Genomic DNA, 27,500 nt, shown 5'->3' with positions numbered 1-27,500 from the left:
TGTTCTTCCTGCTCTCCTTCACTCTCTGTCCCTCTAGGCATCTCACTCTTCCTCTCCCTCTTCCTCGTCCTCCTCCTCGCTTTCTCTTCTCCCTCCTTCCGCTGGGATACCAGAGGAGGCGGAGTCTGCTCTTGGCCTCAGCCTATCTGTGTCTAACGCCTTCCTTAGTGGCCACGCCTCTCTGACCACACCCACGGTGAGTGATGACCAGTCGGGGTGCTCCCGCGGCATCTTCCAGTGCCAGCCTGAGGCCGGGCTTGGTTCTGGGGGTGTGTGGTTCTGGAGGAGTGTGTTTCTGGAAGTGTTTGGTTTTAGAGGTGTGTGTAGTTCTGGGGGTGTGTGTAGTTCTGGAGGGGTGTGTGGTTCTGGGGGTGTGTGGTTCTGGAGGTCTGTGGTTCTGTTGTGCGCTCGTCTGGTGTTGTGGCCTCTGGTGTGTTGCTGCGTTCACTTCATGGTACTTTTCCACTTCTCTTTTCATTTCACCCCTCTGAAGTTTCAATTCCACAAAAGTCCAATTTGCTGAAATGTAAACATGCACGTACACACACACACACACACACACACACACACACACACATTCATCTTCTCAGAATTCTATTTTTTGCTTGATGAACTGATGTGCGGTGGTCATTCTTTAAATGTTGCGTTTGCGTTGGTTGAATCGGTTTGACTGGGAGAAAGTTAAGCTTTCCTCTGTCCTGTTCAATGGTACTCCTGGAACCATTGATAAAGGAAGTGGGCTGATCACGGCACTGCTGGAGTAGGAGCAACGGGTGGTATCAAGGGGCGGGGCACATGGCTTTGGCCATGCCCCCACTGGTGTAGTTTTCAATGAAAGAACTGTGTGTGTGTGTGTGTGTGTGTGTGTAAGAGAAAAGGAGAGCTGCATATGCAGGAACAGTGCTTGAGTACTTGAACATATGTTGTCTTTCTATAGGAAGGAAGATCGCCAGGTTAGAGGGAGAGGGAGGGAGGGAGAGAGAGAGAGAGAGAGAGAGAGAGAGAGAGAGAGAACCATATGGATGGAGCTTGCCTCTCTCTTTCTCTTTCTCTCTGTTCGATCCTTCCCTTGGGTCTCCGTGGAATGTTCACATTCCGGAATTCCTCAGACGGAATGAAACAGGGGGATGCTTCCTGCTCTCCTAAAGTGTGTGTGTGTGCGTGTGCGCGCGCGTGCGAGTGTGTGCATGTGCGCGCGCGTGCGCGTGTGTGTGTGTGCGCGCGAGTGTGTGTGTGAGTGTGTGTGAGTGTGAGTGAGTGAGTGAGTGAGTGAGTGTGTGTGTGTGTGTGTGTGTGTGTGTGTGTGGGCCAGGCTGGAATGTTCTCCTTGCCGCGCTGGACGAGTCACTGCAGGTTGGTGTGTCCCTATCCACTGACTGTAAAATCTCTCCAATCTAACACACACACGTGTGCACACACACACACACACACACACACACGCACACACACACTTTGCTAGGTCTGCCCTACAGCTGGCATTCGGTTTGAAGTTCCTTTGTGACATCTCTGCTGTTTGTGGCCAGGGGTTTCCAAAGCATTCACGAAAAATGTCATTGTTAGGGTTTAAATCGGGGACTCCGACCTTAGGGGGCTGGGTGATACGGCAGAGCTATAATATTGTAATATTTGAAGACAATATCGCGATACACGATATGCATCACAGTAGCTCTTCTGAAGTAGTTGTCTGCGGTAACACAATATCTGCTCTTGACTTCCTGTCGCGTGCTCAGCCAGATTTCCCCAGCGGGCCGAGAGACCCGACGACCGGCACCACGTGTCAGAGGGTGTCCGGTCGGCGAGGTCAGCGGTGCACTCGTGATGTGAGGGGCAAAGCGGGCCGGCTGCAGACAGGGAGTCATGGCAACCAGCTGGACTTAATTCTAGAACCTTTTTCTCATTCTAATCCATTCCTGCCGATTCCTTTGTGCCCTTTCCAACCACTCATGGAGCTCCGAGCTGGCAGGGCTGATCAGTGCCAGTGCAGCTGTGGAGCTCGGGAGCGTGTCAGACAGCTGGATGGCTGGTGCATTAAGTTCTCCCTTTGAGCCCATCCAGTGTGACGATACGTTCACGTTTGCAGTAAACACACACACACACACATTAGGCTATTCCGCGCCACCTGCTGGCCGGATGTGTAGTGACGCTCTGACAATACAGCTCCATCAGAGAGCAACTGGGGTCCTGTACGCGTTATTGTCATCTGGGAGTTGTAATCATACGTGGATTGTGTGTGTGTGTGTGTGTGTGTGTGTGTGTGTGTGTGTGTGTCCCTTTTCTCTCCCTGTAGAGTGAGAGTGCTAACGATGAAACTGGAGAGGGGGAATATGTGAACCTGTACTCTGCTTCACAGGCCAACGGGGACACCACCCACCACTCTGTGAGTTTGTGTGTGTGTGGGTGTGGGTGGGTAGGTAGGTGTGTCTGTCTGTCTGTCTGCCTGCAGGTGTGGGTGTGTCTGTCTGCCTGCAGGTGTGGGTGTGTCTGTCTGCCTGATTGGGTGTGTGTGTACACAGTCTGCATGCAAGGGTGGAGTGTGTATGTCTATATGTGAATTATGTGCATGTTAAGCCATATTTATTGATACATTTGCGGTGCGTGGGGGGGGGGGTGTAACCAGGATTTTGGTGTGTGTGTGTGTGTATGTGTGTGTGTGTGTGTGTGTGTGTGTGTGTGTGTGTGTGTGTGTGTGTGTGTGTGTGTGAGTATATTCATCTTCCAGTCCTTCTGTTTCTTTAGGACACGCCCACACACTGTGACGATGTGCTTGTGGATCCTGCCCCACACATCCCCACGTCCAATAGCAAGGAAGCATTGCCCAAAGAAAGGTATGGATACAGCTTTGATCAGAAAGGCCTTCGGGAACTGTGTGTATGTGCATTTCAGGGTGATGTTAACAGACTTGAGTTATATATATTTTTGTGTGTGTGTGTTTGTTTCAGGGTGAAGTTAACAGACATGCAAGAGGACATCGATGAGCTCTCCCTTGTGGATCACAAAGAGATCATGAATCGCATCACTCTCAAAGCAGAGGTTCGGGTCTTTAGAAGTGTGTTATGACTTAAAGCAGAGGTTCAGGTCTTTAGAAGTGTGTTACGACACACACAAAAGATGTAGACTCCCGTTAATGGACTGTGGTGCTTTATAGCATGACGTAAGACGTCATATAAAGAAGGCCTCATAAACAGCGCATATGTGTCTCATATGTGTCTCATGTCTCTCTCAGCACAGTGTCGCCCTCTGGTGCCCTCCAGTGGCCACTATTTGTTGATGCACCTCAGTAGAGTCTGAATCTGCATTCAGTGTGTGCTGTGACTGCAGTTGTGTGTGTGGCATTTACAGTTTTGCTGCTGAAGCAGATGTCAGTCAAGCAGACACACACACACACACACACACACACACACACACACACACTCTGGTGCATTATGGTTGGGGGCTGGCTCATTGGACCAGACTTCACTGTTCTGCAGTAATGTCTGTCTCTCTCTCTCTCTCTGATAGGGGGATGATGGACCAGATGTCAGAGCAGGCTCCAGTGATATTCTCTTAGTCCACGCTACTGAAACGGATCGCAAAGGTGATCAACACCACAGATTAACAATCATCTGACGGCTATTTGTCTGCCGCCACACCACTGTACTCGTACGGCTGTTCGCGTCTGGCTGAGATGGAGAGAGTTTACTCGTTTTGTGTGTGCGGGTGTGTTTAGAAAGGCTTGGTTTTGTATTTTTGTGGACATTTTGTTTAGTTTGTTTTTAAACTGTGTGTGTGTTTCAGATCTGGTATTATACTGTGAGGCTTTTCTGACCACATACAGAACCTTCATGACCCCTGAAGACCTTATCAAAAAACTACACTACAGATATCCTTTACTTTGTCGGAGTGGGTGTGTGTGTGTGTGTTTGGGTTGTGGCAGTATACCCAGTTCATGGTTATGAGGATTCACGGTTGTCATACCATGATAGGTTGTTTATTACTGTTACTGAAAGCAGGTGAAGCTGAGATGTGTTTCCAGTGTGTGGATGCAGTGAGATACAGTAAATATCTGATATCATAGCAAATATCTGAGCACTTGTGCAGTCCACACTATTGCTACAACAGCGACGAGGGTATATGAACATTATTGCGTTTTTATGGTGGTTGTCATTATTGTGTTTATTGCATTTTGGTTTTCAGACAAAATTGGATTTATTTCCGTAACAAGCAGTAGTTGGACGTGATTAATGCGTTCTGATTGGCTCTTGAAAACGCGCTGCGCGATTCCATGGAAGTGGCCCGTTTATCCTGAGAGCGCCGTCCCATTGCACAGATCAAAGTGTGTGTCCCGTTTACAACTTTGGTCTCTAACAGAGGTCCTGTTCGTGTTTAAACACGAGTGATAAAATGTGCCATTGGAATAATTTTCACATCCTGGCGCGCGTGTGTCTGTGTGTGTGTGTGCACGCGTGTGTGCTAGCATGTGTGTTTTTTCTTTAACTCCGGTGCACATACACACACTTCTGCCACAGTCCCGACACGTTTAAGAAGCGTGTCAGTAAGAACACTTTCTTCGTGCTGGTGCGGGTGGTGGACGAGCTCTGGTAAGAGGACTTATATTTTATATAAAATAGTTTCTAATTTAAATATAAAAGAGGACTTTTATATTATATTATATATATATATATATATATATATATATATATATATATATATATGAGATAGAGAGAGAGAGAGAGAGAGAGCGCACCTTTCTCATAGTCAAGGACACTTTACAGACAGATGTATATTAGCGTATACAAATCGCTCACACACCAATTCAGCAATGCTGATAATTATCACAATACTCTGGGTTTCACCACGCGCGTCTGTGTGCGTGTGGGGGGCAGTCTGGTGGAGCTGACGGAGGACATCCTGCGGAAGCTAATGGACCTGGTTTTCCAGCTGGTATGTAGCGGAGAGCTGAGTCTTGCTCGTGTTCTCCGCAAGAACATTCTGGATAAAGTGGAACAGAAGAGACTCCTGAGACACACACACATCCTCAGACCGCTCGCCGCACGAGGGGTGTCTGCAAGGTACGCAGACACACACTCATGCACACACAAGGTAGAAACACACACACAACAGAACATTGTTTGCCCTTTCATCTGGAGATTGAGTTTGTTCCCTGATGTGGCCGTGCTTTTCGGGGGGAGGCGTGGCTTACTCTCTCACCTGTCAATTTCAGCATCTGGCCAATCACTGATGTCTGGGAGGTCATGCATCAGCTTGTGTGTGTGTGTGAATCCCTCTCTCTTCCCCAGACCAGGCACGCTGCATGATTTCCGCAGTCATGAGATTGCAGATCAGCTCACACTTCTGGACGCTGGGCTCTTTTACAAGATAGAGGTATGTGCACTAGAACACTCAGTGCGTGTGTGTGTTGTGTGTGTGAGCTTTCAAGAGTGGGTGTGTGTGCATTCATGTGGTTGTGTGTGTGCGAGCATGCAGGGGTGTGTGTGTGTTATGTGCGCGTTTATGGTGTTGTGTCTGTGGTTGTGTGTGTGTGTGGTGTGCGCGCGTTCAGGGGTAGGAGTGTGCGCTTTCATGGTGTTGTGTCTGTGGTTGTGTGTGTGTGTGTGTGGTGTGCGCGCGTTCAGGGGTAGGAGTGTGCGCGTTCATGGTGTTGTCTGGTTGTGTGTGTGTGTGTGTGGTGTGCGCGCGTTCAGGGGTAGGAGTGTGTGCGTTCATGGGGTTGTGTGTGTGTGTGCGAGCATGCAGGGTGTGTGTGTGTGTTGTGTGCGCACGTTCATGGTGTTGTGTCTGGTTGTGTGTGTGTGTGGTGTGCGTGCGTTCAGGGGTAGGAGTGTGCGCGTTCATGTTGTTGTGTCTGTGGTTGTGTGTGTGTGTGTGTGTGTGTGTGTGTGTGTGGTGTGCGCGCGTTCAGGGATAGGAGTGCGCGCGTTCATGGTGTTGTGTCTGTGGTTGTGTGTGTGTGTGGTGTGCGCGCGTTCAGGGGTAGGAGTGTGCGTTCATGGGGTTGTGTGTGTGTGTGTGTGTGTGTGCGAGCATGCAGGGTGTGTGTGTGTGTTGTGTGCGCACGTTCATGGTGTTGTGTCTGTGGTTGTGTGTGTGTGTTGTGTGCGCACGTTCATGGTGTTGTGTCTGTGGTTGTGTGTGTGGTGTGCGCGCGTTCAGGGGTAGGAGTGTGTGCGTTCATGGGGTTGTGTGTGTGTGTGTGTGTGTGTGTGTGTGCGAGCATGCAGGGTGTGGGTGTGTGTGTGTGTTGTGTGCGCACGTTCATGGTGTTGTGTCTGGTTGTGTGTGGTGTGCGTGCGTTCAGGGGTAGGAGTGTGCGCGTTCATGGTGTTGTGTCTGTGGTTGTGTGTGTGTGTGTGTGTGTGGTGTGCGCGCGTTCAGGGATAGGAGTGTGCGCGTTCATGGTGTTTTGTCTGTGGTTGTGTGTGTGTGTGTGTGTGTGTAGTTTGTGTGTGTAGAGTTTTTTTTGCTATTCTGAGAACACAGTACTGACATGACCTCTTCTGTGCTCTGCCTCCCCACGTTCAGATTCCAGAGGTGCTTCTGTGGGCGAAAGAACAGAATGAAGAAAAGAGCCCAAATCTGACCCAGTTTACAGAACACTTTAACAACATGAGCTACTGGTAGTGTACCAACATACCACGTATACATATTACACACTACATTTACAAGACTGAGTACAACTTGAGCAATTGAGGGTTAAGGGTCTTGCTCAGGGGCCCAAAAACAGTGGTGGGACTTGAACCAGCAACAATCTGATTACAAGTGAAGTACCTTAACCCCTGAGCTACTACTACATATTACACACTAGATACTACATAATATACACTACACACTGATCTAGCACTGTAATCTCTCTCTCTCTGTGTGTGTGTGTACACGTGTACACACACACACACACCTTACATAATATATAAAGCCTTTGCCTATGTACATCTCACTACACCCTATTACACTACACTTGCACCCTAGGCCCTATACACTACATTTCCTCCCTACACCCAGGAATGTTCAGTACTGTGACGGTTTCCTGCTGTGTCTCCATGTCCACTAGGGTGCGCTCTATAATCATACAGCAGGAGAAAGCTCAGGACAGAGAGAAACTGCTGCTCAAATTCATCAAGATCATGAAGGTAAGAAAATACCCAAACAAAGTTTTAATACTTTATTTTGTTAGGTTTTTTTTTAAGTGTGTCCTTGAAGACCTTAAAGTCATCAAAACCTTGCAAAAGTCATCACATCGGCCCAACTTACTACAGAAGATAGTAAACAACATACTAAAGAAGAATCAGTTGGGCTACGAACATGAACAGTTTAGTTTAGGATTAGCAGAAAACATGAACAGTTTAGTTTAGCATTAGCAGAAAACATGAACAGTTTAGTTTAGCATTAGCGGAAAACATATGACGTTTAGCATTAGCAGGAAACATGAACAGTTTAGTTTAGCATTAGCAGAAAAGATGAACAGTTTAGCTTAGCATTAGCAGAAAACATATGAACAGTTTAGTTTAGCATTAGCAGGGGTGGATGTTGTTCTAGGAGTCATCTGTCAAAGGCTCTGCTTCCTCCCACCAGTGAGAATCAAATGACTCCTTTTACATGTCTTTCTTCACAGCACCTGCGGAAGCTGAACAATTTCAACTCATATTTAGCCATTTTGTCGGCTCTAGACTCTGCACCAATCAGGAGGCTCGAGTGGCAAAAGCAGACCTCTGAGGTCAGCAGAACTGCCCACTTGGAATTAAATGATGTTTCATTGACAGATATGTTTGAGATGTTTGAAATAAGGCGTGGTAAATGAGCGAGCATCTATCTCTCTCTCCGTCTCTCCCTCTATCTTTCTCCCTCTCTCAGGGATTAGAGGAGTACTGCACACTGATCGACAGCTCATCCTCGTTCCGAGCTTACAGAGCCGCACTGGCTGAGGTGGAGCCGCCGTGCATCCCTTACCTGTGAGTGGAGGTGTGAGTGGGAGTGTGTGGGGGGGGTGAGTGAGTGAGTGTGCGCTAATACATTTCAGATTCAGCACCCCAATTTCCACCATTTATCATTTACAACAAACGTGGACGTTTCAGTTGCACGTATAGGTGTGCTGTCATTTTGTCTTTCTCTTTCTCTCTCTCTCAGTGGTCTGATCCTGCAGGACCTGACATTTGTTCACCTGGGGAACCCCGACCTGATTGACAGGAAGGTGAACTTCTCCAAGCGCTGGCAACAGTTCAACATCCTGGACAGTATGAGACGCTTCCAGCAAGTGTGAGTGCCTCTCAGCCGTTAGCTCATTAGCCTTAGCCCACGTGTGAGTGCCTCTCAGCCGTTAGCTCATTAGCCTTAGCCCACGTGTGAGTGCCTCTCAGCCGTTAGCGCGTGAGCCTTAGCCCACGTGTGAGTGCCTCTCAGCCATTAGCGCGTGAGCCTTAGCCCATGTGTGAGTGCCTCTCAGCCATTAGCACATTAGCCTTAGCCCATGTGTGAGTGCCACTTGGCTATTAGGGCATTAGCCTCTCAGCCATTAGGATGTCAGCCTTAGCCTAAGTGTGAGTTACTATGAACCCAGTCCAACACACCTGCAGGGCAATGTTTATGAACCCAGTTCTCAGGACCAGTTGCTTATGTAGGGCAGTGTTTGTTATTTAGTGAATAATGATTTTAGGTAATAACTCATGCAATTAATTCTTGAAGCGATCGTCTGCTTCTGTTCCTCTGGGTTCTCTGCTAGACACTACGAGCTGAGACGGAACGATGACATTGTCTCCTTCTTCAACGACTTCAGCGACCACCTGGCAGAGGAGGCGCTGTGGGAGCTCTCCCTGAAGATTAAACCCCGAAACATCACACGGCGCAGGACAGAGCGCGAGGAGAAGAGCTAAACAGGACCTCCTCCCAGACCAGCTGCAGGAACATGGCAGTTCAGCCATGACTTCAGGGCGAGGAGCCATCTGAGGGGAAAGGAGACTTCGTAGGGGCAGAGTTTTGGACAAGTGTGTGGGCAGGATAATAAAAACAGACACCCGCACACAGTGGCAGACTTAACCTGTATATCTGTACATGTGTATGGCAGAGTCAAAATGGGACTGTGTGTGTGTGTGTGTGAGAGAGAGACTTGAGATCTGGGAGAGCTTGTTGGATCTGAGTCACTGAGACTGCATCAGTGATGAGAACACACTCAGAGTCTGGGAAGTGGGCGAACACTCCCTGACCCACTGAGGACAACCCACGTGGGCGTCGCAGTCCAGGTTCATGGCCCCTGCTCCACTCCTTAAAAGACAAAGTACTGTGTGGAATAGACTCTGAACACAAGTGAGGCCAAGCCCTTAAACTGGATTCAGGTGTGTGTGTGAGAGAGAGAAAGTGTGAGAGGACACCCACAGTGTGTGTGTATGTGTATATGTATGCTCGTGCTCATGTTGCGCGGTATCTCCTCCACGACTGTTTACCCCATCTCAGTGGCTTCAGTGTTCCAGAACAGACTGTGATGTCATAGAGGGTGGGGTGACTCAGTGTTGCCAGGCAACACATTTTGAGTGACAGCTTGGGTGTTTTTTTTTTTGTTTGTTTTTTCCCCTGAGGTTGTGTATGATATATCGTGTATGATATTAAGTGTATGAAGTTGTACAGGTCTGGTGCGTCTCTCTGCATATACAGTCAGCAATTACTAGGAGAAAAGGTTTTTTTTTCTATTTCAAACCAAACAATTTATGCACTAAAAAAGCAAAAACACTAGGACTGATGCTGTGATCTCCATAAGTGTGTGTGAGAGAGCGTGTGTGTGCGCGCGCAATCAAGAATGTTTGTGAATTACCTTGTTGAGAGAAACCGAAATGGCTCGTGCGTGTGTGTATGTGGAATTTTCCTGTTCACTGACCCCTGGGACCTTTGCTGTTATCCTCATCACAGTAAGCTTTCATCCACCAATAAAAAATGACCTTTCTAGTATATGCATGTGCAAGTGCACAGTTGCTCCCTGCAGGGGATACCAGTCTGCAGTGAGATTTAACGGATGGTTCTGTCAGAAATACAGCTGCTGCCTGCAGGACTCAAGGTGAAAGGCCAAGGAACGAGAGCTATGCAGACAAACTCATTCTCTCTGTCTGATCACGGCATTCTCTCTGTCTGCAGTAATTAATCAATATGAGCAGTGTGAATTGTAATGAATTTCTGCTGTAAAAAACAAAAAACGTTTAGTAAGTGTGTGGTAATGTTCAGTATCGTTAAAGGCTTGACAGGAGAATGTGGAGGAACTTTTTACCAGTTTTCAAACTGGAAAAGCAATGAACAAGAACCACTTTACAGGTGAAACATGAGACAAATACATATTTAACAGTAGAAAACAATCTAGATCAAATTATTTAGATTAAGACATCAATAATCTTAAATATTTAATATAGCAAATTCAGTTACGTTAATGTTATCACAGAAACATGCTTTAAGGCAAATGTTTACATAGTTGGTGGTATAGGTTGGTAAGAAAAAAGTCAATTTACTCTGAAAGTTAAGTTCATGTTGTAGTTGGTTAGGACTCCATGCAACAGCATTCATCAGGCAGGACCCGCTGCCGAGGATAGCTGCTGTGCTGTGAGCGTCTTACTGTCCAGGACTGGCCTGCCTTCTACTACAAGCTCCGCCCCCGTCACGCCCACTGGACTCAAAAAGATGACCTACAAATTAGTTCCCACTGCATGCCGCCAGACAGCAGATCAGCCTTTAGGGCCCTCATTACAGATCTCTCGGGGTGCAGTAGGGTCAAGCTCAGGTCACTGTTGCTTGTATGTGCTGATCAGAGAACAGTTTATGCAGTATGTTCCTCTGATTGAAGCTCAGACTGGACCAAAAAGTACTGGCCCTAGTTAAGCACATACCATTCAATCAATGTAGAAACAAGACCCCTGGACATCACTTAAACGGACAACAACATAAATCACATCCTGTTTGCATTTATTAACGTTGGCTTCAGTTCCGATTCATGTTTTGATTTGGTATGACAAACAGACTAAAGGTCCATCTTGATAAAATAACTTGGTTTTCAGGTGTGTGCGTGCGTGTGTGTGTGTGAGCGCGTGCGTCTCGGGAAGCACACGAAACGTTTTAACCCCACCCACGCTAGTGTGGCCGTGTGCTCGGTTCCAGCAGGGGGCGCTTTGTGGTAGTGACCATTCCTCCAGCAGCCATCTCCCCCTGCTCGGCCACGCCTCTGTTTAAGCTCCGCCCAGGGTCGTGTCCATCGACGGCACCCCTCTGCCACTTGCAGATGTCGCCGTTCAGGATGTCCTGGATGTGCTGCACGATCAGGTTGATCGCCACTGGCGCAGGAAGGCGGGAATGCGGAAAAACAACAGGACGGAAAGAGGCACAGAGACGGGGGGGTGAGGACACAGCGAAAATGTGGAAAGGAAGACAGACAATAAATCAGTAGTTTGTTGCATAGTGGATAATGGATTCTGGGGGGGGGGGGACTCACCCATGTTGTCTACACCACGTGGAATAATCACGTCTGCGTACTTCTTAGTCTGAGGTCGGGGGGCGTGGTGGCGTGTGTGACGGAAAGAGTGAGTGAAAGTCTGTCAGGTTTTATAAACGGGTAAGATGCCAACATCAAATCAACTTTGATTTTAAGTGTACAACATTCATGCATTTTAAGCTTCTCAAATCAAGTCAAATAGATCTTTATTGTCTAATACATTTGGGTTTGTGTGTGATACAGGTGAGTACACTCGTGCGTCTCAGAGAGTGTGAGGAATGTGTGGGTGTGTCTCACTGGTAGGCAGAATTCCTCAAAGGCAGGTTTAACAAAGGTGGTGTACTGAGTAAGGATCTGCTCCAGGTCGCGACCTCTCCATGTCTCTCAGGACTGTGACGCACAAGCATGGAACAGAGACGAACGTATTCCACATGCAGGTTGTAACTTTTACGTCGTAGTTACAGTGTTACAACCTAATGTGTTACCTGGTAGTGACCTAAGTGAACAGACATTGTACCACTGCACTGTGTGTGTGTACACACCTCTGCGTGAAAGGCGTACATCTGAGTCTGTATCCACAAAGAGTTTCATGTGGAACATATCTCTGACCTCCTGCGTGTAAAACACCAGAATCCCTTCAAACAAAACGACATCGGCAGGATATACACGAATCTTCTCCTGCAACCTTCACACACACACACACACACACACACACACACACACACACAAGCGTTATCAGCTGGTGCTTTAATTGCGGTTTGTTTTAGGCTTATTCGTCAGTATGGGTTTAATCACACCTGGAATGAGTGACAAAGTCATACGTGGGCACCTCCACAACTCTCCCCTCCACGATGTCCTTCAGGGTTTGACACATCAGCTCCGTGTCAAACGCGTCTGCGAGGTAAAAACAAAAACCGTTAAAAAACCTTGCGCAACTTTGGACGCCGACCAGTTCCGTGACATGTTCTCGGTTACCTGGGTGGTCGAAGTTGTACTGTCCCTTGAGAGCTTTGGTTTTCTGCTCCGGGGTGAGCACGCGGTAGAAGCAGTCCTGGCTGACGATGGCCACCTTCCTCTGGCGGTGATCCACCTTGTTCTGGCCCAGGAGCTCCATGATCTTGGCGCACACTGTGGACTGGGAGATCAACTGCAATCCAGTCACCCGTTTACGAGACAACGCAGCTCGGACGAGCTTAAGGAAATAACCCGCGTGCCATTTCACGCGCACTTCGTTAAGATGGCGTGCAAAGTCTTTCATTATGTAGCTACGCTGCACGCCAGTGCGTATCGGATCACTTCTGTCAAGTCACCCAAAATTAGTCTATCGGCGTGCCTAGACAGCCAACATAGTTATTGGCGTTTTTAAAAAGATCGCAAATGCGCACAGCCCAAATGCGCCTTCTCATTGCGGCTGGCTCCTTACGTTTAATAAAAGGCCTCACGTTCGCCGAAGGCGCCAGCGAGCCATTTTAGCAAGCTTACTTTACCACTGGCGGTTCCTCCGCTCACGCCGATCAGGAACGGATGGTGTCGCGGCCGCTCCACTTCACCAAACGGCCCGGCCGAGGTCATGGCGCCGCAGTGCTACGGCTGCGCGACGTTAGGCGTCTTCTCGTTAGTCAGTAACCTGCTCTCGGCATGAAGTCCCTTTTAAAGCCGGGGGGGGGGGACGGCGATCGCCTGGCAGACCGCGGACGAGCGACTAGCGACCTGCGTGAGCCGCAGCCATTCTGTGTTGGTGGGGGTTGCGTCACTCCAAATGGACTGCGCAGACTCCATCGCCCCAGCGCGGCCAGCGGCGCGGTGAACATCGCACAGGGCAAACGTGCCAAAAATCGTCTTTAACTCGACAGAGTTCGGGGTTTTTGTTCACTGCAGAAAGGACATGACGCTACCGAGGACCGTCAATAAGAGACCGAGCTGTATGAATGCAGTGCAGCCTCCACAGCACCAGAGGGCGCCAGGTGTGGCGATAAACGCATGGCGTAACGTTAAACAAGGCGCGCCACAAAATCGTGTTTCCGTCGACGTAGAAGGAACACGTCGGGGTGTTTATGCGGGCACAAAAACAAACATCATTGACTTTTAAAAAAAACTATTGTAATCTGAAATGTATTTAATACAATTCACAGGCAAATTGTTCCCAAACAATGAAAGACATTACAGTATCCATTCAGACAAAGAAAAGGGATATTTCAGAATGCCATGCAAGCGGTCACGTTTTTTCAGAGCGGTCTGACTGAGGCGCAACTAGCGGTACATCCTCTCTGTTCTGCAACCCTGCTTTAATTGTCTCTTCAGCAACAATCTCTATGGCAGCATCGTCCTTGATTCTCTTCACGGTCTCCCCCTTGGCTGCTAGGATTTCCTCTATGTTTCTACAAATAACAACAACAACAACAACAACTGTACTTAGCTACAGAACACACACAGTTATGACAAATGCTTATAGATGCAGTTGGGTCTTGTTACCCAAGAGCATCACAGAAAAATAAAAATATTCTGAAGCAATAATCCCTCTTAGTTATTTATAGCGGCTTTCTAAAAATTATAGGAAACCGGGTACTGGTTCATACTTAATCTTAATCTGTGGACTCAAAGTAAGCAGGTGTACTATGATCAAGCCATTCCTCATATTTAAATAACCTGGAGTTTATTAAAGCAGATTTGAGCTACAACAGATGATGATGGTGAGTTTAGTCACGGTTAAGTTAAATTAGTTTTGGTCACTTTTAGATTAGAGAGGAAGAACATTGTATAGAGCAGATTCTGTGTGACCCTCAGAACAAGAGACTCTTACCAAAGAAAATTACTAATGACTAAAATATTACATATTACCAATACTTAAGATACACGCACCTCTTTCCCTCCAGATCGGAAAACCAGCCCAGGTTATCTGCAATTACGTGATGATTTCGACAGCCCGGGCAGGTTACTACCACTACTCCTTTGTGATAGGCTATTTTGGAGATCCTCTTCATCGAGCGAGTACTGCACACCTAAAAAGAGAGACACCGACATATTCACATACTCCCATTTCATCCGCACGCACGCCCTTAACCGGTCCGGCGCGCTCGCACCTTGCAGGTGTACACCAGGTGATAATGGCTGGACTGGACTTGGCCAAGCGCGTCATCGCCAGCGCGCGCAGACGTTGCGAATGCCCGGCGCACAGGTCGCGCGCTGCAGAGACTCCCGGTCCGGCGAAAACACGGCGCGCGCCACGGCGGACCCGTGCTCCCGTCGGCGACTCTGCGCGCGGCTAGCGACAAACATCGCAGTGCGCGTGCTGGCGTTGTCGGCCTAAACAAATCTAAACATAACCGGTAAATATTCGGGAAGGCCATCGCGCTGCAGCTGTACTCCAAGAAACCGCGACGGGGTACTGAAAACGTAAACATGCAGCTCATATGGAGTATTTTGTAGTCGCGCGAGAATGACGTAAAACGTTAAGCACGCCCGTGCTGCAGACGGTCCTGTTCCCTTTGACGTGATCTGTACCGAAACGTCAACACAAGACAAACGCAGCGTGTTATTATAGATAGCCTCTTACACCTTTGCTTTGTAAACACACTTACTAACTATGCATATGCTTATATTTAACTTATATCTAATTATATAATTAAAGTATATATAATTATATCATTATATGCATTATATATAGAGAGAGTTTATTCATTGGGAATAATAGCTATTGTATTAAAATGATTTCAGCTACTAAAAATAAACCCTTTTTACTTTAATTTACTTAAAAAAAACATTCAGATGTTTTGGTTTGGTTTGTGAGTTGAAACAAAGCCTCAGTTTTGGAAGTGTGAGCTGCGTGTTCAGCGTTATTTTAGTTCCTTGTTGCGCTTTCTAGTTTCTATCGTCAGTGCAGAGCTTTAAACTCGGGTTGCAGAGCCCCTCCAACGACCTTTAACGCAAACGGACGGTGTCGCCCGCCACCTGCGCCCGGGCCCCGCCGCGCCGTGAGGCTTTTCCTGCGCAGCCGCAGCGTGGAGCGGATTGGCCGTCCCCACCGCGAACTGGCCCGTGACGCAACTTCCTGGGAGTGTTTTAACCGCATTCCCGAGCACTTTCCGGGCTTATCACACCAGTGCGCGCTGCCCCGCGCCGTGGATCGTCCGAGAAATGCATCAGCTATGCGCGACAGGAGAGAGAAGCCGTCACTGTAACGAACCCGGTGAGTACCGGCCCCGGTCGCTGGCGTAAAAGTGTGCGCCAGCTAATCGCGTCCAGTCTAAACGGGCCCGGAGGACCGAGCGCATACCCACCGTCGGCTGTTCCCCGAGCGCGTCGGGCTGCGTGTCCAACTGTGTTTGCGCTTGTTTTCGGAGTCGGTGTGCCAAGCGTTTGGAGAGGCCGAGTGCCGTTAGTCGGCCTACGAGACCAACGGCCCCGGCGCCCTTTCTTTTCCGTGCCGCCCGGCTGTGATTTCGTGCTTTTTTACGCACCGATGTCTCAACTCCTCCAGGCCACGGATCCACTGTAACGTGTTCTCGTCGTACACCCGGCAGTGTTGACGTCGTGACAGAGAGAAACGGGGAAGAAACGGGAAAACCAGTGTCCCGGCCGTGAGGGTGAGCAGTTGGGGCTGAGGGTTGTAATGATCGGCGGTTCCGATATGTACGATTTTAAGATCGATCCGTCTCGTTTAAGGCAGCTGCCGGTGAGGCCCGCGAGCGCGTCGCTGTCGGTCCGCTTCTGTAAACCGTCCATGCAGCGAGCCAGTATCCCAAATTCACACGAGTCGTGATTTTTGCATGGAATCCTAACTTAAAGTAAGCAAAAGATTATACAAACGATTTTGTACGATTGTGGAGGACTTTGCTGATCTTAAAACAATGCGTTCAGTGTTTTCAATTTAGCGCTGTACCTGCTGCAAACTGGCCAATAAGGTTTGAGACAGGTGCAGCGCAGTAGTGTGGACTGTGACCCTTCAGTGATGAAGATGTTGATGTTGGTGATTTGTCCTGTTGTACAGTCAGGTACGAGTCACCGTGTGACTCAGAAAGTAAACACATTCTTCTCTTGTTAAAGTCCTGTCGTGGGTTTGATATCTCTGTAGGTAACTTTGTAAATGTAACGGTTGGTGCGGTTGTCGTAGCATCTGTCGCTATGCGACTGGATGGCAAGCCCCGGATCATCATGGTGAGGGCTGTAGGCATCTCGCTCCAACCGTGGGAGGCGCGGGCATAGCGCCTGGCGGCAGCTGAGTGGTGTGATCGTTGTCCCGTGGAGGGAGCAGCCGCGTGACTCGTCCACCCTCCGCGGCGTTTTGTGTGACTCCAGGTCAGTGGTGACGGGGTCGGGTAAGGTCAGCGCCTCTGTTTTGGTCTCCTCTGACCTCAGCGTTGTCGTTAGGTGGAGCGTTCAGGTCAGGCCATAAACAGGAAGTGGCTTATCTGAGGTTTGGCGTGTGCGCGTGGTCCTCTGAGGGGCCGTTTTACAGTCCAGTCCAGTGCACATTTCTCACACACACACACACACACACACACACACACACACACACACACACACACACACATACTCCAGGTGGGCCAGAGAAGTGCCATGTAGAATCCCATGGTGGCGTAATCCTCAGTGCGCGTGCAGCACAACAACAGCAGGGCCATGCGTGTTCGCTGAGCGTGTCGGAACAGAGTGGAGCGTGCTCCTGGAATCCACCTTGGCCACGGATCCAGCAGAGCTCTGCGCCAGAGTGGCATCCGTAACCTCCAGCCACGGAATCCATGTGCAGCGGAGAACTTGTTACCCTGAAAACACGCACGCACGTGCCGTGCAGTTGGACACACTTGTGTGTTTAAATAGCTTGCCTGGGGAAATGAACGTAAAATGTTAAGGCTGTTTCACTAATAGGGCTTTTATTTTGTGTTCTCTCATGCTCACATACATGTAAACATGTATAGAAATCCCTACAAGGATGTAGAACTCGGCTGTTCATGTCTTTGGCGCTGCGCGCACACACGCTTTACTTTTTCCTGCGGTTCTCACCGGTCTCGAATGACCCTGGTGGTGTGATGGGGTGGATCACAGGTGGGGCAGAGGTGTGCCTCCCAGGCCCCTCCCCTGCCCCTGGTATGCCCCGCCCACAGTCCAGTATTCTCTGCGCTTGTCCTGCATCATGTCATGTGTCCGCCCGTGACTGTGTGTGTGTGTGTGTGTGTGTGTGTGTGTGTGTGTGTGTGTGTGTGTGTTTGACTACTACAGGTCTGTCTGTGTCACGGGTGCGAAGTGTGTGTGTGTGTGTGTGTGTGTGTGTGTGTGTGTGTTGTTTTTCCTTTCATGGTCATTGTTGCATTATTACATCACATGATAACCTGGACAGAGTGCAGGAGGGGGTAGAACCTTTTTTTACTCAACCCTTAGCGTGTGTGAGCGTCTTTGCGTGGTTATGTATTCTCTTAAGCTTTGTGCTGTTCAGTGCTTACAGTGTGTCTGTGTGTGGGTGTGGTAATGTATTCTCTTTATGCTCTTCAGTGCTCTCTGTCTGTGTGTGTGTGTGTGTGTGTGTGTGCGTTTAAATAGCGATACTGCAGTTGTGTCTACCAGCAGGTAGGAGCAGTTAGAACAAAGTGTCCCTGGAGACTAGAGAGAGGACAGACAACCGCCTGTGTGTGTGGACCCGAAGTACAGTAATGGGAGAACTGAGCTTGGTGAGGCTTCTGTCTGCAGGATTCTGGTCCTGTTATTGGGACCAAATGTATTTAGTTTGTGCATAAGTTAATGTATTTGTGGGTTGCGTGTGTGTGTATAAGTGAATGTATGGGGGGGGGGGGGTGTATTTGGTTTAACCTGTGAGTGTGCATCTTTGGTAGGATGATGCTTCCTGGTGATCTGGGTGTACCCCCTGCCAAATAATGATCCATAGGCTCTGTCATATTAGACCCCCCTGCCTAATGAGCAGTGCATAATTTGGGCCCTATACATAAATGAATATTTATGAAGTGATAAACCTCCTTACCAAAACACACCTGGGTCGTTTTCTTTAGTTAGTGTGTCCTAGCGCGATTGGGGCGTCGGGCACAGCGGCACCTGTGGCGAGGTTTGGATGTAGTGCAGAAAAAAGTATTTGTGTAATTTTTGTGTTTTAAAGGACACAATGTAGATTTGTAGGTCACCGCGTACTGAGAAATGTTTGAGGGTGAACGTAGCTCGTAGAAGCCAGTGTAACATAAATGCACACAAACCTGCAGTCATCCCGCACTAGTGCTCTGTGGCTGCCGCGCCTCGTTGTACTGCAGTCGTCATGGTAACGCCGGGTCTTCCGAACCTCGAAAGTGGAGCTTTTGGAACGTTCCGGAACCTTCCCCCTTCCTGCGTGCCGGCTGGGTCACCTCACCTCGGTGTTGCGTTACCTCCGCTTTTACAAACGCTCCTCTTCTGTCCGCTGAAATATATCCGCGTGCCACGGTTCTTCCTTTTACAGACAACGTTACCAAATTACGGAAACGGGATGTTTCCCAGCGTCCTGACGTCTCGCGCCCACACTTTGGAGGCCGCGCTCTCCAGAGCGCCGTCGCTCTCTGATAAATGCCGCCCCGGGGGGCGTGCAGCCTCTGTTATAATGCTGCTTGATGCTGGACAGTTTTTAATTTTTTTTTCCAGGCTGTGGTAACTAACCACACTTTTAATGATTCAAATTTGAAACCGTAATGCTGACCATTGGGTGTTTTTAGTGTGGTTTACCATGCCACCAGTAACCGTTCCCCCGCTGAATCTGGGCAACTGCAGGGTCGTATTAACATGACCTCGCTCGTCAGAAGTCTACATGGGGGGGGGAAACTGTTCTGAGATCAGAAGGTGTAATGGACCACACGGAGACGCCACGTTTGACGGAAAAGTTTGTGTGGAGGGTCTGTGTGTGTGTGTGTGTGTGTGTGTGTGTCTGTGTGTGTGTGTGTGTGTGTCTGTCGCCACTGGTTACCGTGAGGTCAGGAAGCTGGTTGAGACTGGATCAGACAGACGGGTTTACGGTGCACTGTAATGAAAGCAGCAGTGAGAAGGCATTCGTGATGAGACGTTGGTGGGCGTGGCCCTGCGCAGCTCAGACACACCCACAGAGGAACAGAGCTGCCACTCTATGCCTCTACCCCCCCCAACAACGGGAGGGCGGGGCGGGGCCACAGTTGGAACGCCGAGAGGTGAGGGTGCAGGAGGGCGTGAGAGAAATGTTCTCACAACAGACTGTGAAGCGGTTTATGACCACTCCCAAACCAGATCAGATGTCGTGTGTGTGTGTGTGTGTGTGTGTGTGTGTGTGTGTGTGTGTGTACGTTCAGAGGGGGGAGTGAGTGTAGGGGAGGTAGTTTTGCCACTACAAACGTATTAGTCATGCCAATAAAGCACGTTGAAGAGAGAGGAACTTCGACGTGGATTCCTTTAGCTCATCCCCCCCACCAAGGTCTGGGATTTACGATCAGCGCTGGCTCATGGACTGTGGGGTACTAGAAGTGTGTGCGCGTGTGTGTGAGAGAGGGAGATGTTATTACGGATGTGCCGATTGACAGTCCTGTAGGGATCATCGTGGTGCCGGCATTCTGTCTAGGGTGTGCCTCTCATCCCTGGCCCCCCTGAGTATAAACGCTCGCATGCACGCACACTCACACTTGCGCGCATGCACACAGGTTACACAATGTAGTCATAAAGAACAGGAAACCTGAAAAGAACAGCAAGGAAGCCCCCCCGGCCGGGAGGAAGGTGGGACGCTTGCTATGTTGGGGGGGGTGTGTGTGAGATGCATGTACCACACACTTGTACTCCTTACAGGATAAATCAGACAGCAGGCAGCTGGATGTAATTGGCTCTGCCAACCTGGCAACTCTGGTGATGTTGCCATGCCAACCTGACAGAATCGGCTGAGCGTGTAACGGCTTTGCGTGGTCTGGCCGTTGCGTTAACCCAAGTACAACATCTGTGTGTGTGTGTGTGTGTGTGTGTGTGTGTGTGTGTGTGTGTGTGTGTGTGTGTGTGTGTGTGTGTGGCACAGTGGGGGGTCAGAACTGACACGCTCTAATTGGCCGAAACCTCAGTCTTGCCAACATGGCCGTTAATGCTAAATTGGGTCCTTGCTACGGCTTCCTGTAGCCCTCTGAATGGGGCTGTGTGTAGTGAGGTAGCTCTGAGCTCGTAAAACTGCTCAGAATCACACACACACTCCGGGTCAAAGTGGAACAGAGCGCCACTGAATATGCACACTTTGGGAAGACTCTTGATCGGGAATGTTCCTCTGATCTGAGGTGTGTGTGTGTGTGGGGGGGCACATTGCACCTGCTAACAGGATTGCTAATCTAGCAGGATTAGCAGTGCCTCTGTATGCGTGTGTGGGGGAGAGCAACCGTTAAAATCCTGTCTGACAGGAACCCGGTGCTGTGATTTGTGTTCCCTGCGGTTTCAGAGATGATGCAAACATCGGAGTATCTGGATGACGCTGGCGTGCTGCACGTAGCGCTACTAGACTGCAGTTGAGTCCAGGACTGGACCTGAGCTTGCACAGGATGTTGATGTCGAGTTTCCTGTTTACTGAGCTTGTCTGTCTCTGTCTGCCTGTCTTAGGTAAGCCATCATGATCCCCATAACGGAGTTGCGGTACTTCGCCGACACGCAGCCGGCGTACCGCATCCTGAAGCCATGGTGGGATGTTTTCACCGACTACATCTCCATCGTCATGCTGATGATCGCGGTGTTCGGGGGCACGCTGCAGGTGAGCTCTCTCTCTCTCTCTCTCTCTCTCTCTCTCTCTCTCTCTCTCTCTCTCTCTCTCTCTCTCTCTCTCTCTCTCTCTCTCTCTCTCTCTCTCTCTCTCTCTCTCTCTCTCTCTGCGGTGGTGTCCGGTTGCCTCTGTGCCAACCGTAGCATTGCCTCCTGGCTCCTCCTTTGCTATCGACCCCTCAAACGACCGCGCCGGAAACAGCGGGCGTCGGCTGACGCGCCATGTGCCTCTGTGTCCAGGTCACGCAGGACAAGATGATCTGCCTGCCCTGCAAGTGGGTGGTGGGTGAGGAGTGTGAGCAGCTGAACGGCAGCGCGGCCCTGCCGGCTGAGCCGCGTGGCATCCAGTACGAGTTGGACCGCCACCAGTACAACTACGTGGATGCCGTGTGCTACGAGGACAAGCTGCACTGGTTTGCCAAGTACTTCCCTTACCTGGTGCTGCTGCACACCCTGGTGTTCCTGGCTTGCAGCAACTTCTGGTTCAAGTTCCCGCGCACCAGCTCTAAGCTGGAGCACTTCGTCTCCATCCTGCTCAAGTGCTTCGACTCACCGTGGACCACGCGCGCCCTCTCGGAGACGGTCGCCGAGGAGACGGACCCCAAGCCGGCAGCAGGCAAGGCAGAGGGCGCAGCGGGGAAGAAGGCATCCAGCGCGAGCGAGCAGGACGTGGAGGCCAGCACGCCCATGCTGCAGAGGACGCGCTCGCGCGTGGAGCAGGGCATCGTGGACCGTGCGGATACCGGCGTGCTGGACAAGAAGGAAGGAGAACAGGCCAAGGCGCTGTTTGAGAAGGTGGGTGGAGCAGGGGTGGAGTGGGGGGTGGAGGTTTGTCATATGGAGCTTCTCTGTAGACCAGACTGGCCCCAGCCGAACTGCGGAAGCCCAGGCCGCGATTAACCATGTGATTAACCATGGTTACCGTGGAAATAGTCCGTTGGCCTGTAATGTCCAAGAGCAGGTGAGGTGTAACGTGGGAAGGTTCGGGGCTCGTTTCTCCGTAGTCAGATTTCAGCCTGCGGTCGGACGGTCATCTCTCTGCTCTGTGCAGGGTCATTTCCTTTCACCGGGATATTTTTCCCTTCACTAGTCTTTCATGTTCCGGGTTGTTTTCACGGAAGCGTTATCCGGTTTCACTGGGCCGAGACACCGTCCAGACTTGCGGACGCGTCCTGCTTAGGCCAGTTTAGCTGCTGGATCTGAACCGGTGTCCGCTTCCAAACTCTGCACCGCGGAATCATGCCATGAACCCCTCCTAAAAACACGCCAGCCCTTCTGCTCTGACTTGGTCCCTCCTTCACCGTTAACTGTGGGAGAGGGCCTTCGCACCGGTTAGGGCTGCCCCCCGGGGGGCCTCATTACTCCAGGACGGGAATGTATAACGACTGAACTATTTACATTCATGTTTAACCGCAAGGTACTCAGAAAACGGTCGAGTGGCGAATAAATAAAACCTGTGTGTGTGTGTGTGTGTGTGTGTGTGTGTGTGTGTGTGTGTGGTTGTAAAACAATGACTCACGTTGACTGTGAAAAGCAGACTGGAGGAGGGAGCCAGGCTCTTCTTCCCCTCACATGACTAATGCACCCCCCCCCCCCCCAAACAGGTGAAGAAGTTCCGCGTGCACGTGGAGGAGGGCGACATCGTGTACCGTCTGTATGTCCGCCAGACCTTCATCAAGGTGGTGAAGTTCGCGGTCATCATCTGCTACACGGCGTACTACGCGCAGTTCATCTCCTTCAACGTGAAGTGCGTCGTGGACATCCAGCGGCTGACGGGCTACCGCGTGTACTACTGCGCCCACCCGCTGGCCACGCTCTTCAGGATCCTGGCGTGGTTCTACATCTCCCTGGTGGTGGTGTACGGCCTCATCTGCATGTACACGCTGTGCTGGATGCTGGGCCGGCGCCTGAAGCACTACTCGTTCGAGTCGATCCGCGAGGAGAGCAGCTACAGCGACATCCCGGATGTGCGCAACGACTTCGCCTTCATGCTGCACATGATCGACCAGTACGACCCGCTGTACTCCAAGCGCTTCGCTGTTTTCCTGTCAGAGGTGAGCGAAAACAAGCTGCGCCAACTCAACCTGAACAATGAGTGGACGCCGGAGAAGCTGCGCCAGCGCGTGACGCGCAACGCGCAGGATCGGCAGGAGCTGCACCTCTTCATGCTGAGCGGGATCCCGGACACGGTGTTCGACCTGCTGGAGCTGGAGGTGGGTGGGGTGCTGTGTTTGTGGGTGGATGTTTGGGTGGAGGCCTTTTTTTGGGAAACGGTGCACCCGTGCAAAGGCAGTTCTCAAGCCGTGGGTGGAGATCGGGTGTGGTTTACCGTTAATGCTCAGCCATATCTGGCCAGCTTGTGCTAGTCCACGTTTTCTGGAACGGGCCGCCCACAGAACCCTGACAGGCTTGTGTTATTTCAGTCTTAAATTCTCTCTCTCGCACGCACACGCAGGTGCTGAAGCTGGAGCTGATTCCGGACGTGACCATCCCCCCCATTATCGCACAGCTCACCAGCCTGCGCGAGCTCTGGCTCTACCACACGCCCGCCAAGATCGAGGCGCCCGCGCTGGCCTTCCTGCGTGAGCACCTGAAAGCCCTGCATGTCAAGTTCACCGACATCAAGGAGATCCCGCTGTGGATCTACAGCCTGAAGAACCTGAGCGAGCTCCACCTGACGGGCAACCTGAGCGCCGACAACAACCGCTACATCGTCATCGACGGCCTGCGTGAGCTCAAGAGGCTGAAAGTGCTGCGTTTGAAGAGCAACCTCACCAAGTTGCCGCAGGTAGGACGCTCCGCCCGCGGGCAGAGGCCGCAGGTAGCCTCACGTACCTTGTTGTGTACCACCCAGTCCAACAGTGCTGAGGAGTGTGTGTGTGTGTGTGTGTGTGTGTGTGTGTGTGTGTGTGTGTGTGTGTGTGTGTGTGTGTGTGTGTGTGTGTGTGTGTGTGTGTGTGTGTGTGTGCGTGCGCACAGGTGGTGACGGATGTGGGCGTGCACCTCCAGAAGCTCTCCATCAACAACGAGGGCACCAAGCTAATTGTGCTGAACAGCCTGAAGAAGATGGTAAACCTGACGGAGCTAGAGCTGATCCGCTGTGACCTGGAGCGCATCCCCCACTCCATCTTCAGCCTCCACAACCTGCAGGTGGGCCCTCGCCTGGGCTCCACCCATTCCCCCTCGCCTGCTGCAAAGCACACTGTTGATATGCTGGTTGTGATTGGCTGCTTGGAGGCATCTCATTTGCATGTCTTCATGGATGGTGTGAACTGGGGTTAGTTAGGGTTAATGCACTCTTTTAGAATGGACGCGTGCCTGGGACCCACTAAAGATCCCAGTAGAGCTTCGCTTTGACAGCTGCCAGTCGGTCGGTTTGGAAGGGTTTGTGTTATTTAAGCTCCATTACAGCGTGGTAGCTCCTGAAGACGCTCGCCACACACCATGCTGAGGGACCAGGTGTCCTTCACCAACCCGCTCATCACATCTTCTCCCTAACATGGTGAACAAAGATATGCTTCGCAGTACGGCACTGTGTCGGTACCGCTCTATATCAGTAAGGCACTGTGTCCGTACGGCACTGTCGGTACCGCTCTATATCAGTAAGGCACTGTGTCCATACGGCACTGTCTGTACCGCTCTATATCCACACCGCTCTGTGTCTGTACCGCTCTATATCCGCACCACTCTATATCCGCACGGCTCTGTGTCTGTACCGCTCTATATCCGCACCACTCTATATCCGCACGGCTCTCTATCAGCACCACTCTATATCAGCACCACTCTATATCAGCACCACTCTATATCCGCACGGCTCTGTGTCTGTACCGCTCTATATCCGCACTACTCTATATCCGCACGGTTCTGTGTCTGCACCGCTCTCTATCAGCACCACTCTATATCCGCACGGCTCTCTATCAGCACCACTCTATATCCGCACGGCTCTGTGTCTGTACCGCTCTATATCTGTACCGCTCTATATCTGCACCACTCTATAACCGCACGGCTCTGTATCTGCACCGCTCTATATCTGCACCGCTCTATATCTGCACCGCTCTATATCTGCACCGCTCTATATCTGCACCGCTCTATATCTGCACCGCGCTCTATATCTGCACCGCTCTATATCCGCACGGCTCTGTGTCTGTACCGCTCTATATCCGCACCGCTCTCTCTCAGCACCACTCTATATCCGCACGGCTCTGTGTCTGCACCGCTCTCTCTCAGCACGGCTCTGTGTCTGCACCGCTCTCTCTCAGCACGGCTCTGTGTCTGCACCGCTCTCTCTCAGCACGGCTCTGTGTCTGCACCGCTCTATATCCGCACGACTCTGTGTCTGTACCGCTCTATATCAACGTATGTTTGGGTGTTTATGCATGTCGACAGGCTCCCATTAGTTGACTCGTGTGGTCTGTTTTTTTCTTTTCATTCCTTTTTTTTTTACTAGTTTTGTTCTAAATATGTATCTTTTTAAAACCGATAGTACTACATGGTTATTGTCAGTTAACGGTTAAACGGTTAGTGTGACCCCAGATCACGGCAACAAGCTCCCAGCTAGTGATTTGGCAGGCTGAAGGACACTGAGATACGCAAGCGTGTGATCGTCTCCTCCATAAAGCTTCCACAATGCCAGGGAAGTGCCCCGCGTGGAGGGCGACACCAAACCGAGTGGCTGTCACCATCGTGTGTGTGTGTGTGTGTGTGTGTGTGTGTGTGTGTGTGTGTGTGTGTGTGTGTGTGTGTGTGTGTGTGTGTGTGTGTGTGTGTGTGTGTGTGTGTGTGTGTGTGTGTGTGTGTGTGTGTGTGTGTGTGTGTGTCCCATTCAAACATTTTTCCTTTTATTACATTTTTAAATTGACTAAGAAAATTCCATTTAATACAAAACACTCCATCACAAAAACCTCACAAACAATATCCACCGGAGGCCCCAGACTACCGTCACTCTCTACATTAAAAATACAATTTACATCTGTAAATTAGCTATACATCATCCATTTCTATGTCCAAAAAACCCAGGGAAATGTCTTTTTTACTCTATCAATCGTCTTCAACCCTTTTAACTCACACACGATCTGTTTAAACAGTTTCTGCAGGTATTATACATTGCTCAATAATCATCTTACATCGTGTTTTCCAAATCTTCCAATTTATCACACAATCATCCAACAAAAGTCCTTCACATTCTCAGTCAAATTCTCATTAAACACTCCATACATAATACTTTTTTCCTGTTACGACCCCATTTAAACCCAATACCTTCCATTTTCTCCCAAATTTCAATAGTCCTTGTGCACTGCAGTAATAAATGTTCTATCATTTCATCAGCTTTGCAATTATACATCGGACATTCCTTTGTTGTAACAAAACAACTCCATTTGACAATACATCGTACAGGCAGTCTTCCAACAGATATGAGCCATGCAGTATCTCGAACATTTTCCGAGATACTTTTAGACTGCACATTTTTAACACAGGTTTCACATTCTGTCACTGTCAGACCCTTATAATTGACTATTCCCCCAAAATCACAGTCTTGTATTGTTTTATATATCATTTTATTTGGGGACTTATTCCAATCAATATTAAGCTGCCTATATTTAAACAAAAAATCTCCATATAGTAATTTAAAATAAGGAGCATGTTTCCTTGACTTGCCTCTTCTCTTTCCACTGATTTACATCTCCTACCCAAATTGCTTTCCGAAATATAGCTTTCGTTACATTTTTGCAAAAGGCATTTTCTAATTTCTGAGCTAACTCAACTCCCCCTAATCCGCCGTTGTCTTTCGACTTGTACATAATTTCCCTTTTTGTTACTTCTGTTATTTCCCCAAATACAACGAACACACATTTTATTCAGCCTCTTAGTACATTTCTCATCCGGAGGGAAAACCGTAGCCAAAAACAACTATTTCGACAAAACAAAGGTCTTAACCTCCTGTATTCTAGTCTTATAGTTTGACACCCTCCATTTTCCCAACTCTAGTTTAATTTGACACTCCTTCTCCCAATTCCGTTCGCTACATCTACCATTTACTACCATCAAACCCAATATTTTAATTTCATTTTTTATTTCTACATCTATTGGTACAGGTTGCCCATCTCCTATCCATATCCCTTCACTTTTACTTTCATTTAATTTCGCTCCAGCCACAACTTCATACATTTCAAAGTGCCTCTTAACTATATGAAACTCATTTTGATTCTTGACATAAGCCGTCACATCATCTGCGTACGCAGATATTTTCCATCTTTCCATACCTAACATGTGAACACCTTGTAATTGCTGATCATTTTTTATTTTATATAATAGTGGGCTAATAGCGATGACATATAAT

At 49.6% G+C, this 27,500-nt stretch overlaps 3 protein-coding genes across 11 annotated transcripts in view; 2 read left to right on the top strand and 1 right to left on the bottom strand.

Annotated features, from left to right (window-relative positions):
* The window catches only part of rapgef1b (Rap guanine nucleotide exchange factor (GEF) 1b), a 34,816-nt gene extending 24,889 nt beyond the window's left edge, over window positions 1–9,927 (top strand). For 6 of the 7 annotated variants that reach the window (XM_081704623.1, XM_081704621.1, XM_081704620.1 and 3 more), the window contains 15 exons: window positions 38–196; window positions 2,288–2,377; window positions 2,737–2,825; window positions 2,940–3,030; window positions 3,499–3,574; window positions 3,775–3,862; window positions 4,488–4,577; window positions 4,863–5,048; window positions 5,277–5,361; window positions 6,520–6,614; window positions 7,046–7,124; window positions 7,607–7,708; window positions 7,846–7,943; window positions 8,119–8,247; window positions 8,711–9,927. In XM_081704623.1, the coding sequence (XP_081560749.1) occupies window positions 38–196; window positions 2,288–2,377; window positions 2,737–2,825; window positions 2,940–3,030; window positions 3,499–3,574; window positions 3,775–3,862; window positions 4,488–4,577; window positions 4,863–5,048; window positions 5,277–5,361; window positions 6,520–6,614; window positions 7,046–7,124; window positions 7,607–7,708; window positions 7,846–7,943; window positions 8,119–8,247; window positions 8,711–8,861 (1,608 nt within the window). In that variant the 3' untranslated portion in view covers window positions 8,862–9,927. The remainder of the gene's footprint in view (window positions 1–37; window positions 197–2,287; window positions 2,378–2,736; window positions 2,826–2,939; window positions 3,031–3,498; window positions 3,575–3,774; window positions 3,863–4,487; window positions 4,578–4,862; window positions 5,049–5,276; window positions 5,362–6,519; window positions 6,615–7,045; window positions 7,125–7,606; window positions 7,709–7,845; window positions 7,944–8,118; window positions 8,248–8,710) is intronic. The other variant, XM_081704626.1, reaches the window with a different exon arrangement.
* A 978-nt stretch (window positions 9,928–10,905) lies between these two features.
* Window positions 10,906–13,330, bottom strand: uck1 (uridine-cytidine kinase 1). The gene is given in 8 exon segments (XM_027027034.3): window positions 10,906–11,291; window positions 11,450–11,498; window positions 11,747–11,825; window positions 11,827–11,839; window positions 11,992–12,134; window positions 12,247–12,343; window positions 12,425–12,584; window positions 12,932–13,330. Coding segments are annotated over 8 exon segments (831 nt in total). The 5' UTR covers window positions 13,022–13,330; the 3' UTR covers window positions 10,906–11,091.
* Window positions 13,331–15,486: 2,156 nt separating this feature from the next.
* lrrc8aa (leucine rich repeat containing 8 VRAC subunit Aa) overlaps window positions 15,487–27,500 on the top strand; it is a 17,115-nt gene continuing 5,101 nt past the window's right edge. Inside the window, exons 1-7 of one of the 3 annotated variants that reach the window (XM_081704628.1) lie at window positions 15,495–15,635; window positions 15,927–16,032; window positions 21,008–21,155; window positions 21,404–21,958; window positions 22,768–23,376; window positions 23,619–23,951; window positions 24,143–24,313. In XM_081704628.1, coding sequence (XP_081560754.1) covers window positions 21,018–21,155; window positions 21,404–21,958; window positions 22,768–23,376; window positions 23,619–23,951; window positions 24,143–24,313 — 1,806 coding nt within the window. In that variant the 5' untranslated portion in view covers window positions 15,495–15,635; window positions 15,927–16,032; window positions 21,008–21,017. Of the gene's footprint in view, window positions 15,636–15,926; window positions 16,033–17,931; window positions 18,109–21,007; window positions 21,156–21,403; window positions 21,959–22,767; window positions 23,377–23,618; window positions 23,952–24,142; window positions 24,314–27,500 lie in introns of those variants that run through there. The other 2 variants (XM_027027048.3, XM_081704629.1) reach the window with 2 other exon arrangements.

This window comes from Electrophorus electricus, chromosome 21 (genome assembly GCF_041902795.1).
Source record: "Electrophorus electricus isolate QZ-2024a chromosome 21, ASM4190279v1, whole genome shotgun sequence".
Lineage (NCBI taxonomy): Eukaryota > Metazoa > Chordata > Actinopteri > Gymnotiformes > Gymnotidae > Electrophorus > Electrophorus electricus.
This window is presented reverse-complemented; position numbering and strand designations above follow the sequence as displayed.